The following is a 16,697-nucleotide window of genomic DNA, read 5'->3' on the forward strand; positions in this document are numbered from 1 at the left end:
ATGCTATTCAGAATTGAAATCTTAAGTTGTGTTTGGCTTTCCTTACTGATTCAGACAACCTATTCCATTTTCTAATGGCAGCCTAGAAAAGTAGACTCATAACTTGATTATCAACTTATAATCAGATTCCAATCAAATCAAACTGCCTCATAGATGATGTCAGGCTATACCAGCCAAGTGATAAAAGGTTTGGCTTTAGTATCTAAGATATTCAATAGTGAAGGCTGAGATTCTTTTGTTCCAGATTTAAGATTTAGAAACATCCCTGAATCCAATGTTAAAACTTCAAGCCTAGGAAAAGGAAAAGTAGGGCATGTAGTCAAAGAGCATGGGTGTCTAGGTCTTTGAGACAACAAGATGAAATAAACACATTTACTGTAGACAATTATTATCTCAACATTATCAATAATGTTGAGATAAAGTCTTAAGAGTTTCTTATATTTTCAACATTAACTTATACATCAATATGTATTGCTGCAACTGAATTCACAATTTGGTTTCCTTAATAAAACATTGATAAGCTGATAATGACATAAATACAAATATTTTATTTTCAATGAGTTTATTATATTTCTAAAATAAAATTTATCAAAATACAAATTAAATAAAAAATTGATATAAAGGTTAAAAAAAATTTGATGTGTAAGAACTTAATGGCTGAGTTAATGAAATTAAACAGCAAGTAGAAGCTGTGCGCCCTGGTGAGATGACTTTTGGAAGTATATAGGAAGAGAATACTGGACAATCAATATGATGGTCCCGTTGTTAACAAATGAATGACTAAAATTATATTCTTTATGATATTCTTGTGTATACCATTAGATCAAATTTTACACTGAAGAATGAATCTATTAGTTAATCATTCTAATAAATGTAATTAGATGATAGAGGTATCTAGATTTGTACTTAGCAAAACAAAAGTAGAGATATAACTTACATTACATGTAGACTAGATGTATAAATTCATTAGGTCACAAACTTAACTTTAAAAAAAAAGGAATTAAAAAACAACTGCTTAACATCATTTAATACTCAGCATAGGTTTAAATTTCAACAAAACTAGAAAGCAACATTTAAATAATGAAAAACTTAGAATTGCACAAATTAGACTGTTTGAGCTGTGGCTTCAAGTTAAACTTTTTGAAATACTTGAATACATTTCACATTGTCATTGCCAACTAAACTTGTAACCTATGGATTGAGAAAACAAACAAAAGATAAAAAATAATTTAAAAAAAAAAAAATATCTAGAAGGGGAAGAACTCTGTCCTTAAAAATATATCTACTATCTAATAATGTACAAGTTATTTCCCTTATTCAATATCAAATTAATTAATCATCAATAATTAATTGACTAATTGAGTATATTTTTATTTTGTCTATTGATTCATCATTCATGTTTTCTTAGGTAAAATAAATAATTGTTTCAAGTATCAACTTGATCGGAGAATGTGTGAGGGAGAAATCGCGTTAACAATTATTTAAGGGGACTAAACCCAACAAATTTAGCCATATATGTTAAAACTGAAGTATTAGTTTCCCTTGTTGCTATTAAACAAAATATGACTTTTTTAAAAATTGATTCGTGTCTTGTATATGTCTATGAATAATTGTGCGAAGTTTCATCTTGATCCGAAAATGGGTGTAGGAGACGTAACGAGTGCATACTTTATATCAGACAGACAGAGTGAGTTTCTATAGGCTTCGTAACAATTGTAAAGCGATTTCATGCCAAGACAAAGACATAGCTGCCTTTACAATCCATTTAAATTATGGAGAAAGAAAAACAAAAGCATACCAAAACCAAGTGATCACGTGCAGACCACTGTGATTTTGTGTGTTGCCTCCCATGCTTTTTTTATGCAGCCGAACACTACATGAATTGGTACATGTTTTTACAAAGCTTTTAACATTTTGTTTGTCTGTCTGGTAAAATGTTCGTACACGTTATTTCTCAGACTCACTGTCTCGGATTTAGCTGAAATTTCGCACAATAGAGATGACATATTAAGGGGACTAATTTGGCTTATTCCACCACTTCAGTTTAGTACTATTTCTTTCCCTTGTTCGAGATACCAAACAAATTTAATTTATTACCAATAGTCAATTAACTAATTTATTTTTTTTGTTTTTGTTTTTTAATTGATTCTTATGTTGTCAGGTAAAGAAATAATCGTTAAGCACTTGGCTTCTGAATCGAGGATCCCGGGTTCGAATCCTGGTAAAGACTGGGATTTTTAATTTCTTGAGCCTGTCAGCCCACCCAGCTCTAATGGGTACCTGACATTAGTTGGGGAAAAGTAAAGGCGGTTGGTCGTTGTGGCACCTTCATTACAAACATATGACCTTTACATCATCTGCTTGCTCTATAGATCGCAAGTTTTGAAAGGGGAACTTTTACTTTTGGAAGTCTTCACAAACTTTATTAAGTAGGCCTATATAGTTGATTGTTGTGTCCCTTGGATGTGTTCGGAATGCCTATTTGGCAGACAAAACGATTTTTCGAAGTAGTTATGATTTTCAAAAATGTAGACTACTTGTGGATCTTTAATGCCGCTAAATGAGCTATTGGATCAGCTACAACCTTTCGCTGATCAAAGCTCATTCAGCGTCAAGCCGGGAAAAGAAAATATCATAGAGTGAATATCAGAGCAGCTGTTTCTTTTGAACTTAACCTACTTTTTGAATATATTAATACTAGTTCATGAATTCTGGTGTAAAACCTCCTGTTGTTTGTAAGTTTACGCTTCAATTAGAAGATAGGCTCTGGATGATTGAGTTCAATTGACGGATAAAATGCAATAACAGTTAACAACAAATTGAAAGCCGGGCATTTAAACACTTTAGACCTACGCCTGCCGGATTGAGCACACATCCGGACATCTGATAATTAACCGGATGTATTATTGTAACTAAGGGACAGAAATATGTTATAGAACACTTACAGCTGTCATGGTAGAGCCGCTTACTTCTCGGACAGTTTTCCAGGCAATGCCTGCGTCTGTTTGGAAAGTTTCCAAAAGTTTTCCGCCATCTAAAGTAGGTGTGCACTGAAAATGAGAAACATCTAATGAAGTTAGTGGCTTGCAGAAACTAATATATCCCTCTTTTACTCTCTCTCTCTCTCTCTCTCTCTCTTTCTCCCATCCCTTTTTCGTGACATACCTGTCCATCTCTGTTAGTCATTCAATCATTCTTTCCCCTTACTTTACCTCCAAACTTTATTTGACTCATTTTCTTTGTCACTACTTCTTTATCTACCTTAATCTCTTTCTCTCTGTGTTACTATCTTGTTATCTCCCTTAATCTCTTTCACCTATGTCACCATCTCTTAATCTCCATTAATCTCTTTCTCTCTCTGTTACTATCTCGTTATCGATCTATGTCACTATCTTTTTATCTCCCTTAATCTCTTTCTCTCTGTATCAATATCTATTTATCAATCTCTCTCTCTCTCCCTCTCTCTGTTACTATCTCGTAATCCCCTTTAATCTCTTTTTCTCTCTGATACGTTTCTATCATTCTCACAACTTTTTGTTACAACTGTTACGTCATTTGTTTTTCTTCTGTCATGCCCCCTCCCCCTTCCCCCATTACTGTCTGACATTTATATTATTCTATAAACCCCTCTATCATTTTCTCTCCCTAAACTCTCCACAATCTATCTTCTTCTTCTTCTTTTTCTTCTTCTTCTTCTTCTCTCTCTCTCTCTCTCTCTCTCTCTCTCTCGCATTCATTCTCTTCTTGTTGTATAAAACATCTGAACATATTCTACAGTGGCTAATACTATCACAACTACTTAGGAAACACTCGTCTCAGAATAGTTGTAAGAAACGAGACTATTAGCAAGGGGGAAGACAAAAACACTCGTCTCAGAATAGTTGTAAGAAACGAGACTATTAGCAAGGGGGAAGACAAAAACACTCGTCTCAGAATAGTTGTAAGAAACGAGACTATTAGCAAGGGGGAAGACAAAACCACTAGTCGAGAAGGTACACGCGTGTAACGATGAGTCAAATGGTTTCCCTTGAAACATTTTGAAACATATTCCTAAATCTGCAATTACAGAGCAATACAATTATTTGGCGAGTGGATTAAAAAAATACAAATATATTGAATGATAACTTGCTCGTTTGTTTGTTTAAGGTTTCGTCAAATGTTTTATTTTAAATCCCTCACTTCAAACCTCTAAATATCTATTTCAATAACGCGACATTATATTTATTAAATTTGGCCTATGTGTTTTTGAGTAACTCAACATAATGTAATACACACATAAGAAAAACTGGACCATTGGAAAAAAAATGGAGTTTGGGACACGAGGCCTTCGTGAGCGTCAAATATTTATATTTGTAGTCTTTAAAGTATTTAAGAAGACCCTCAAAGGACATTTTTTTTTACATAACTTACAAATAGAAAAACTAAATCGAATGAAATAGTCAGAAAGACACAAAAAATAGAGGCACATTTCTTATTGCACACGCTAGAACTAATTCTTTCCTTCCATAGAGCCATTAGAGAATGGAGTGGGTTGCCTGAATCAGCCAGGAAAACCAACGACTTAGCAGAGTTTAAGTCATTGATTAACATGCACGACTAGATTGACACATGAAATGCGTAGGACGTAATTATCTTCTTTTTTTTAAGTAACGTCTGTAATATATAAGATAAGATAAGATTGCTTTGTATTGCGCATCTTCCATGCTTATAGTATGCTCAGTGAGCAATGGTCCAATCTCTTTTGTGGGTGGAGGGGGTATCTGGAATGAGCTCAACAAACACAACTCTGCTCGAATCTGGAATCGAACTCTAGCCCCCTTTTTACGTGGCCAAGCGGTTTTGGCCTCTCAGCCACACATCCCATTATAAGAAATAATCGAGATATCCTTTGTTATCTTTTTCTTTTTTTGGCTACCCTCACCCTTTGTTTTTTTTATCTTCGACAATGCTCCCTTTCTCTGTGGCAGGCACTGGTATTTGCAAGTAGATAATGTAGAAGCTGAACGCCTACCTAGACACCAGCCTCTTGGTTTATGTACTTTCTGATTCGTCTTGTCTACCTTCGTTATAATTATCATCAGCAAAGCTTGTAGAAAACCATCTGGTGAAATTATCTCTGTGTTAAACGGTTGCAGCAGTTTTCTGTCTTGTCAAATATTTATGTGGCATTTATTCCTCAGCCCCAAATACTTGCAATATTTGTTTGTAAGTATGCCTTTCCCCCATTTGTACATATAGACCTAATATACTATTAAAGTTATCTTATCTCTAGATGCTATCAATTAGTTGATGGTAAGCTTTAAACAAAGGTCTAGATAATATTGAGGGAGACGAAAGGCCTATTCTAACTCGTTTTGAAATCAAAGCTTTTCCAGTATAAAATATCAATAACAACGTAATTTGACAGGTATTTATTGACATCAAACTAGCAGAACTTCGACCACGTTCATAAAAAGAGTCTTTAAAGCCTTTTGCTCTGACATCTCCCGATCGGTAGAATCAGTATCAAGAAAATTTGTATCACATTTACTTAATCATTTATCAAGAATTTGCAAATCTTAATGAAGCATGTGAAATGTATTTCAGTAAGAGCAAAGATTCATTGAAGCAGTTAAGAAAAGTGTAATTGAAAGCAGACAAAAAATCTGTCAAATTCTTTGTAAAAAATTTAAAGCGTTTTTTTTTTTATCGACTATCAGATAACATAAGAATCTAAAGCAATTTTAAAAAATACATCTGGTAGGTTATATTGAAGTCCACCACACCTTAATACTCAAAAAAGTTATAGCCCACCATTTGGAGGGGAGGGGGGGCTATTAACTTACATAGGGCTCCCGTCCAAGTTTATTTTTTTTTTACCCTGATTATGAGAGAGGACACGAGGTGAGGCTATTTACACATATAAGGATGTGACGTCACATTCAAGAGACTATAAAAATAGAACAGAATTAACCCCTCCCCCCCCCCAGCTCAGTATGTTTTCAATGCCAATTATTACATATAAATTATGGTAAACTAAACCGTGTCAATGACGCTAAACTAAATACATATAAAAGTCGTTGAGTCAAAGTCTAACGCTTCCTTCCGTGACGAAATTATTTTGTGTTATAAACAGAAGAGCATAGAAAATGTAGATGTTGCAGTGCAGTACACATAAAAGTATCCTCTAGCCTCTGATCTCATTCGTCCCTTGACTTACTTCGTACGGGTGCTGTGTAACCAAATCCCTCCACTTTTCCCGGTCAGCAGCTGTTCTTAGCAGGATATCAAGTGAGAGGCCGGTCCATTCTTTTCTGTTATCCAACCAGCTTTTCTTTAGACGACCCTTTCTTCGTGCTCCCTACACTGAGGCTTCATCGTACCTTGAAGAATGATGTTTGATAGCGAGTTATGTCTCACAAAATAACTAAACCAGTTCAGCTTTCGTCTCTTCACAGTATAGAGGAGTAGCTCCTATTAGCCAGCCAGAGGGTTGACTTGTACAAGTCCACGCTCGTTTGTCTTCTTTTCCTGATATCTGATAACCAGCATTTTTCAGTGTTTAGTGTTTAACTTTCACAACCATATAGGAGTGCAGAGGTTACTAGCGAAGAATACAGTCTTCATTTCACTAGGAAGCTGATGTTACCCTTCCAGATTTTCGACAGTTTGGTGATGGCAGCTGATACTAAGCTTAAATAGGTTTTTATCTCTTATATTGATCCCCCGTCTCTTGTTATGCTTGACCCTAGGTATTGAAATGAGTAAACTTCTTATAATAAAGCCTTTTAACTGTATGCAACATCTTACAATATCTCCACTACAAACTAGTATTTTGCTCTTTTCATGCCAACTGCTCTAGCTGTAGCAATCCGTTTTCAAGTAAGATCCCCATGCCAACTGCTCTAACTGCAGCAATCCGTTTTCAAGTAAGATCCCCATGCCAACTGCTCTAACTGTAGCAATCCGTTTTCAAGTAAGATCCCCATGCCAACTGCTCTAACTGCAGCAATCCGTTTTCAAGTAAGATCCCCATGCCAACTGCTCTAGCTGTAGCAATCCGTTTTCAAGTAAGATCCCCATGCCAACTGCTCTAACTGCAGCAATCCGTTTTCAAGTAAGATCCCCATGCCAACTGCTCTAACTGTAGCAATCCGTTTTCAAGTAAGATCCCCATGCCAACTGCTCTAGCTGTAGCAATCCGTTTTCAAGTAAGATCCCCATGCCAACTGCTCTAGCTGTAGCAATCCGTTTTCAAGTAAGATCCCCATGCCAACTGCTCTAGCTGTAGCAATCCGTTTTCAAGTAAGATCCCCATGCCAACTGCTCTAGCTGTAGCATCCAGTTTTGAAGTATTGTGCTATGTAAACCACAGAATGGAAATAGGCCGCCCATTTATGATCAAGTTGGGAGTAAATCTTTATAGAGTTCCCATCAAAATATGCTTCAGAAATATGTTAAAAATGCATCCTTGCCGCACTGTTATGGATGTCCTAAAACTCTCTCCAATTTGGTTGTCCAGAAGACAGAAGTATTGAGCTATTCACATTCGTAAGTTTCCTAGCTTGGGTAATGGGATCACGAAATCTCTTCAACTGTCGCACGTATCCACTTGAAATTTCATACACAGGTTCCTTTTGCCTCCTTTTATTCTCACTAAGGATGGTTTTGACAGAATCGCAACATTGGGACAGTAGTCGCGAATAATCGCAAGCTTTCTATCAAACCTTTGTATTTTATTTTCGGTATTTCCCTAAAATGCGCATCAAGCATTTTTTTTAAATATTACAAATTTCGATTTTTTTTCGCATACTTATTTTAATATACCTTAGGCCTACGTCATTTCCGATTCCTTTTAGGCGCCGTCTAAATAAAAATAACAGTATTGATAGTATTAATAAGATAGATCTAGCGTCTTTTTTCTTTTTTTCAAGAGAGAAAGAGAGCAGAGCAAGATGGTGCTTTGTAACCCTATCAAAAGCAACAACAAACTAATTAAAGTAGCATTGAAAAGATAAATCTAGATCTCATGTCATTTCGCTAGAGGCCTATTTAAAAAAAAAAACGATTACTATTACTAAAACTGAATTGGTATTGCTTTTCATTTAGATAGCATAATATCAAGATTGATTTAGAAATGGGAACGGGAATGTGTAAGAAGGACCAACGTTTTGTTGTTGGCGGGGGTGGGGGGCGGATAAGTTAAAGTGCTACTAAAATTAATGGGCCCAAACTATGAGAGCGTCTATGTGTCGGGGGCGCATTAGAAAGCGGGTCTTTCCAAAAGAAGCAAAAACTTAATGAAGGAGAAATTACAATGCGCAGGTTAAAAAACAAAACAAAATGGAGGTTCCAGAGAGCGAAAGAGAGAGAGAGAGAGAGAGAAAGAGAGAGAGCGGGCCATGAAATTTCATTGTAAATATTACACTTTAAAAAAAGGGTGTTCCGGCCATAATAAGCAATATAAAGCCAGGAAACAAATCAATGAGGGTAGCCGGTGTGTACTGCTAGTCATGTATATAATTGCATGACTGATCCAAACTAATTGATACGAATACACTTAATATGAGCTTTATTGTTTGTTTGTTTTTTAAAGTTTTTTTTTTTAATGTTTACCTTGTTGTTTTTTTAAGATCGCCTAGGATTTAGTTGAAGAAATAATTAATCTTCACTTTTGAATGAAATTTTTTTCTTCGCCTTTGTTATGTCTTAACCTTACAGCAATGTTTATGTTTGATGTTCTATTTTATAAACACACACAATACATCGACCTAATTTTATGAGCACACACACGTACACTCTCAATGTGTGTTTGTTGTGGAACAAATGTTTAATGTAGAACTCACTGGTGTAATTGACGCCACCCCAAACTGTGCTTAACATCCACCAGGCTACAACTTGAAAGCAGGACTTTCACCTGTTCGCTGTCTGCTGCCTGGGTTAGGCGTACACACCAAACCGAACAGACTTGTTTATTGTTTCAAACAGATTTATAACAATGGGCCCGGTTCAAGTTAGAATAAATGCTTCTGTTATTTCTCAGATCCGAATCTTTTTTTCACTCTAAAACACTTTTCTACATCTATTACAACGAAATATCTGTAATTAGTGATCCATTGTAGGTATACATTTAGTTTTGTACTTTCCCGTGATGTTTTCATTACCTTGGCTTTGAGACCATCTACTCCTGTGTAGTCGAATGGCTCACCCAGTTTGAAAGAGAACTCAAGTTTCACAACACCGTAGTCAACAATACATCTGATGGAGAGAATAAGAATTATTACAAGGTGTCATACAAACTTCATGTACATGAAATCATTAGCTAGTAAACTCGTTGAGCTAGCACTTAGGTTATAAGACCCTTGTATAAAAGTAACTAAAGTTTCCCTTTCAGACCTTGCGGTCTATAAGGCATATGATATTAAAGTCATCTGTTTCTTTGGCCAACAGTTTAAGAACAGGGTGTCAATTTGGCCGGCACAACGACCAATCGCCTTTACTATCCCCAACTAGAGTGACACTAAAGTCAGGTAAACATTATTGTTGGGTGGACACCAGGGCGCCCTAAAAACCCGAAATGAAAAAATCCCAATCTTTACTGAGATTTGAACCCAGGACACCAGGTTTGGATGAACAAACGCTGAACCACTCGGCCACCGCGCCCCAAGGTCCCTATATAGTTCTGACATTAATTTTCTTCTAATCTATATACATACAATTAATAAAAGTTTTGGCTTACCTAGTACCATCAGCGGTGGCCTGAACTTGAAGTGTATATTCCATCGATAAAAATTGGCTTATTTTCTCATCAGTCCAACCTAAAATGGAACAATATAGTTGCAATAGGAATACCAACAACAACAAAATGCAGTGTTAGTCAATTCACACACGTTTAGCAATAGCAATAGCTGGACCATGGGAGATAACACCAATTGGTCACCAATAACTACATTTAGGGTAATAAATCTAGATGTGTTTCTGATTGTAGTTACATTATTTCTCTATAGTCTCACAAAGTGAGGATGTCACCGTATAGAATTTCATTGGGAAGAGCCATGTTCGCCATTGTCCTTTGTTTTTCACACAATTTATTGCTGCTCTCAAAACAACCTGACATTCACATTTAGATATAGAGACCTCCCAAGGTAACACACACTAGAGTATCCCCAGTTGGCTAATAGAATAAATGTTCATGCTAAACAATGTCCCTTCTGAATTCGCAAATTGTCTTTTGTTGTCACTTTGCTAATTGAAATATGACATTGTTCTAGCGAGATCTATTTTGTTGAAATTTGATTCCATATTATTCAATATGCAGAGTAAAAAACAGGAAAGTTTTGGTGTTGATAATAATATATTTTATGACAGCCACTATTACATGATCCATATATTCGTCTGAGTAAACCGTTTGGTGGCAGAAGTGGGCGAAACCAGGACATTGGAATTTGTCGATTGTCGGCAATACAAATAGTAAATTCAAATAAACAAATACTATCAATTTTCCCCTTTTATATTTTTTTCTCAATGCTTTTATGTAAAAAAGTAAAGTTCCCCTTTCAGACCTTGAGATCTATGGGGCAGATGATATAAAGGTCATCTGTTTATGTGGCCCACGGTTAACGAGCCTGTCATGTGGCCAGCACAACGAACAACCGCCTTTACTTTTCCTTGACTAATGCCAGGTACCCATTACAGCTGGGTGGACTTAAAGGAGCCCAAAGATCCCGAAATTTAAAATCCCAGTCTTCAACAGGATTCGAACCGGGGACCCGCGGTTCAGAAGCCAAGCGCTTTACCTCTCAGCCACAGCGCCTCCAAGGCTATTATGTAAGTAATCTTAAAACTTTGGCCTATTTCCAACTTTTTTGTGAGTGATTAAATCTTGACTTACCAAACAGTTTACCAAACTCCTGAACACCTGTTGTCTTGTCTAGCTGAACTTTCCAGGTTCCATAGAAAGCGTCCATTATATGAAGTTGTCTGGAAAAAAAAACATCTCTTCGAGGTTGTTAAGTGGTACATTTAGAAAGTCCTTTGAGTCTTCATAACAGTTTTCCACAGTGAAACGTAGATTGGGGTAGGGTGTCTTTCTAGCGGTGCGGGAGTTAAGAGTTAAATTTAGATATTGCTATTTAGCTCGGGGTTTTCCATACTCCGTTCTCCACAGTCTCTCGGATTGTGTAAGCGATTCCTCTTTAACTTGATTCTACCTATTAGTCCCAATACATTATATTCAACTGCCTTGCCATTAACATAAAACAAAACACAAAAAAAAACGTCTCAGCACAGAGCCATATAGGCCTATAGTTCTATAGTCTAAGAGACTCGATTTAGCATGTTTGCTCGTGCACATGATCATAGTGATGCCACATGTAATCTCCCTTGATTTTTAGGCAAGAAAGCTCAAAGTTTACACAAATAAAAGTTCATTTTAGAAAAAAAAACGAAAGTGGAATGTTGATCTATGTTGCTATAGGAAATATTATAATAATAATAATAATATGAAGTCATCGCGAAATGCTTCCAATTACACACGTGAGCTTAAGCCAACACTTTCTTACAAAAGAGAACACAGAATAGCATCTGATTATTTGAGCACTGAGTGGCGCCAGCGGGTACTTCAAAACTGAAGAGTTACAACAGACCATAACTCTTGTAGGCTAGAGATCAGGCTTTTTGAACAACTGGAGGCCTAACTCATTATGAGCAGACAGATTAGCGGATTGCCTCCCTTATCATGTACACGAAACATTCATGCAACGGAGATTTTCTTGGAAAGTAACTGTAACTTTATTAAAAATAGAATACTTTGTTGCTCATACATCTATCTTTTTTTTTACGTAGATTGTATAGACTTCTCAGTAATTTAACTGCTTGACCTTTGAAATGTTTCGTATCTTTGTATAATAGTTGTGTTGTTTTTTTTACACTAACCTCTATTCAAGTCACAACGTCATGGAGAGTAAAAGAGGCTGGGTGGGTGGACAAGGATATCCAGAACGTCTCTAACGATTTTCTTAGAATTGATGTAGCATATATCGCTGAGAAAAGAATGTCTAGTTTGCCACACTGGGAAACTCCGACGAGGATGATTTATAGTTTTCAAAGTAACAAATTTAATACATTTAATTTTTTCTAGAAAACTAGACCTAGATCCAACATCGGTTTGAAACGATTTTCACGTTCTTGAAAGGAATTATCGCGTTCACGAATTCTCGAATATAAGGCATTATTGATTCAATAGTTTGGTAAATTAATGTTCCAGAAAATTTAGCGCATCGTCTTCTAGGTGTAAATCTAAAGGCCTATCACTGGAATATTATAAAGTGTAGTAGATCTATACATTCGCTTAACTAGGATTCTTTCGGGGGGTGGGGGTGGAGGGGGAATTGGGAGAAAAGGATGGGATAAAAATGTTCCAGTTTATTAGTTATCAAGAGAAAAACAATTGCACTATAAGATGTATAAAGGAAGTAATTGTTTTAAATGTTTTACTTGTTTAACCTAAAAGAATATATTTTCAAAAAAAAAATAATTATTTCAGTATTTTTCATCTGGTGGACACAATGCCTAAGTATTTTTCACCTGGTGGACACAATGCCTAATTATTTTTCACCTGTTGGACACAATGCCTAATTATTTTTCACCTGGTGGACACAATGCCTAATTATTTTTCACCTGGTGGACACAATGCCTAATTATTTTCCACCTGGTGGACACAATGCCTAATTATTTTTCACCTGGTAGACACAATGCCTAATTATTTTTCACCTGGTGGACACAATGCCTAATTATTTTTCACCTGGTGGACACAATGCCTAAGTATGCACGTGCATTCTAATATCGACATTCGTTCCTTTAAAATTGCTTTGCTTGTATTCAGTTTAAAGACGCTGAGTATACATTTAGCCTAAACATAGTTGCATTCAAGCAATGTATAATGTATGTAAGCCTCTGAGTTTTGTTTTTTCATCAACAAAGCTTGTAGCAGCTCACTTTGTCTGGTAAAATGTTTGAACACGTTATTTCTCCCACGCCCATTCTCGGATCATGTTGAAACTTAGCACAATTATGAGTTGGCGAAGAGAATAAATGAATCAATAAAAAAAAATAAACCAATAAGTCAATTAATAACTGGTAATTAATTATGTTGTTTGATAATGCCAAGGGTAATGAATTCTTCAGTATTCAGAGATATGGAAAATATTTGGGGATTTTTCCCCTTAGATAATTGTATCCATTCTCGGATCAAGTTGAATTTTTACACAATTATTTATGGTAGTAAATGTAAGCGGGCGTCCCCCTCCCTTTAAGTTTGTTTATATTTTGCTTGTCTCATTTGATACTAATAGTTGGAAGTATTCAGACATGAATACTTCACAAGAGGAAGTCTATCTGCCCACACAATTCACACCGTCGTCACTAGAGAGTGTAGCGGATATGTCTGAGCGTAGGCAACACAAAGTGTTCAAACAGGAACTCACGCACTTAGTGATTGTGAAACCATCAAATGATATTCTGATCTCTGAAGTGCTTAAAAAAATGTTTGACTCAAATAATTTAGTTGAAGGATTGTTTGCTGATTTGCCATTAAAAAAAAAAATATAAGTAATCACGTTAAACGTTTGCGAATCATGTGATTTGTATGGTACATATAATATTTAGAAAAAAAATGTGTAATATAACTGCAATACAACTGATAACAAGACAAAGCTTTATACAAAACTGATTAAAGTTTAGTAAACGTTCACTCTTTTCAAATAAAAATTTCAAAGCATGTATATCAGCTTTTTTTTTCTTCTCATTCTCTAGAACTAGACTTTGTGTAGATTTGTAGCCGCTAATGACTTGATTGAAAACTTTGAAATGATATGGGAATGTAATAACATCTTAAGAAACATTATTAATTCAATGGCCTTTTTGGAAATATGTTTCGATTTCATACCATCTTCATAGCGATTTATGTGTGCATGTTTATGCTACAATATAATATAGACATTTAAGTATCAGGTATCAGTTAATATCTAAAATAGACTACAAGACAAGTTATTCAATTTGATATACCTACAGTAATATAGGGCCTAGATATTTGTGCAAGTCATTCAACAGTTGTCTGACGCTGGTAGATGCTCACTGATTAGGAACTTAAACTTTGTTCTCACCGTTCTAGGTTTATTTATGTGAGATGCCCTGCGTTTGCTTATAATGTGATGCGTACTTTGCCCTTTGACACCAGTGAGATTATTCACATTTGGCAACTACCAACATTTCTACCATTTGAAGAGCATGTGAAACAAGGCAAATGTCAAAACAAGGGGAATAACCATGAGGTTATCGATACATGTGATTGACAATTGTATAGATCTAAGACACACATTTTTTATTTGTATTATAAATATTTTTAAGGATGTGATGTTATATGTTGTTGTTTTTTTTACTGTGTTATACTTATAAAATATAATAACGTTATGTTGCCCATTAATAGTAATAAATATTTTGGTTTATGTTTTTATTGAATCACGAAAAGAGCTTGATGGGCATAGTGAACGTAAGTTAATCCACTTAGAATTGATAGATCAATCTGACAATGACCTCATTGATTCTATCAAGACTGTTGGACATTGTGAAGAAAACTCAAAATATTTTTATGACTTTCATCAGGGATACAGCCAGCCCTGGGATGTCCGATGTCTCACTACCCTCCGTATGGAATAGGGGATTTAAATATACTAAGCTTTAAGGAGGGACAAGGGCCATAATTAAGATAAAGCCCTATTCACCCCCTAACCTAAACTTTGAAATAAATATTATGGATAATAGGGCTCCCTTTGTCTTGAAAGACATTGGATGCACCCAGATGAATCTCTGGTTTAGGTTTCTTTTTGAGTCCGGGCAGAATGTGATGTGACATGAAGAACGAGCATTGACCAGCAGGTGCAAAATTTGTCTAAGTCTTATAGATTGACCTAAATATAATATTCTAACAATTATACTTTAAGCAGTGATTTAGAAAAAACAAAGTAACTCTTTCAGACATTGCGATCCATAGGTCAAATGTTGTAAATGCGATATTTCTATGACCGACGGTTAACGAGGGTATTATATGGCCAGCACAATGAATAACCACTTTTACTTTCCTCAACGAATGCCAGGTACCCATCAGAGTTGGCTGGACTCAGCTGAATCAAATAAATCCCAAGATTCGAACCCAAGACCCCTCGGTTCGGAAGCCAACCTTTTTTTCTTCTCATCCCTCCTAAAATATTGATGCCCAACCTTGTTTCGGTCTGGAGATCATATCAACATTTTCGACACGTTTCATCCCTAAACAAAGAATCTTAATGTTCATTGTAACCGATCATTTGTGACTTCATTACATAGTGAAAAGAAATAGTTTTGAGAGGGAGAACCACTCAAACAAAAGAGTTACTTAAAAATAAAGTTCTCTTTCTACATCTAAAACTTTATGTCACATGCTTACATAAGTCACACTTACGAGAGTATTGAGAAGCTAGCACAACACTAAACACATTTACTTCCAAAATGCTCATTTAGCCCGAATTGATTCACGAACACCTTAAACCCCAAGTGAAACTACAATCAGAACAGGACTTGCACCCAAACGATTAGGATTTATAGCTAAACATACCAAAAATTGTAAGCCGCGCTGTAAAAAAAAATAATTATAGTCTACCTTTTTTTTTTCTATCACTGTCGAAGCTCAAGATGTTAATCCAAAGTTTCTCCCAGACGATCACTGTCCTAGATATATATAAGCCAAGCCAGTGCAGACAGACGTCACCTTTTAAACTGTTGTCGAGTTCACCAAATAAACAGACTCGGCTGGCTGGAATGCAGGGCTAAGCCTCTGAACCGCTCATCTAATTTATACCGCTCGCGCAGTCACAACCCTCGCATTTTATCTGCACACGTAAGAGCGCACGACATTGCACCCACACACACACACACACATAAACTCATACACACAGCTTTTCTTTTAAATAATAGGATGAACTATTAAGCTTCCTGGAATTGTGGATTTAATTTAATAATAGAATGAAGAAGAAAAAAAACAAACAATATCTAATGAATACGAGTGAGGAGAAATGGTGGCGATCATCAGTGCTCTACGTAGAATTATAGGAACCACGATGGACGATCTATATATAGCTTACTTAGAACTATAGGAATAATAATAATTATTACATAACTTGAAATAATGCTCATATACTAAAGACGTAAAGATAATGGAACATTTCTTGTTCCATATGTTTGGACAAACGTGTACGAATATTCCTTCCCCTAGTGCTATTAGAGCAAGGAATTGGTTGCCTGAGTCAGCCAGGAAAACCAAAGACTTGGCAGAGTTTAAGGCATTGATTTACTTCCATGTCTAGAGTGACGCGTAGGGAGTGACCATCTTTAAAAAAAAAATTATTGTTGTTGAAATAACGTCTGTATTTTATAAGATAATGTGGGGGTGAATGATTGTCTCCCTTCCTAAGTTTGGAATATCTCTACTTCATCCTGCTTCCGTTACAGTATTGCCACTAGCCTATCCTTAAATCAAGCATATATGACTCTTGGTTAAATGTCTGACCAGTGACCGCCTGTTTGTATCAAGGATTGACTCAAAGACGTAATAATTCATAGATTAATGTTAACAAAAATAACAGAAAAACCTTCTTGTGTTGATACCAGAACCTATTTTAAAAAAT

General features: G+C 35.8%; 1 protein-coding gene across 2 annotated transcripts; it reads right to left on the reverse strand.

Annotated features, from left to right (window-relative positions):
- Positions 1-528: 528 nt before the first annotated feature.
- LOC106074105 (fatty acid-binding protein, heart-like) lies at positions 529-15,861 on the reverse strand. 2 transcript variants are annotated; one of them, XM_056042072.1, is made up of 6 exons: positions 15,674-15,861; positions 10,871-10,959; positions 9,719-9,797; positions 9,144-9,237; positions 2,946-3,050; positions 529-1,191 (listed from the first exon to the last, which is right to left on the reverse strand). In XM_056042072.1, the coding sequence occupies exons 2-6, from the start codon at positions 10,944-10,946 to the stop codon at positions 1,132-1,134; spliced, it is 414 nt and encodes a 137-aa protein (XP_055898047.1). In that variant the 5' UTR covers positions 10,947-10,959; positions 15,674-15,861; the 3' UTR covers positions 529-1,131. The 2 variants fall into 2 exon arrangements, with proteins under 2 accessions (XP_055898047.1, XP_055898048.1); XM_056042073.1 differs by lacking the exon at positions 15,674-15,861 and adding an exon at positions 15,476-15,519.
- Between the last annotated feature and the right edge of the window lie 836 nt (positions 15,862-16,697).

This window comes from Biomphalaria glabrata, chromosome 9 (genome assembly GCF_947242115.1).
Source record: "Biomphalaria glabrata chromosome 9, xgBioGlab47.1, whole genome shotgun sequence".
NCBI classification, from domain to species: Eukaryota; Metazoa; Mollusca; class Gastropoda; family Planorbidae; genus Biomphalaria; species Biomphalaria glabrata.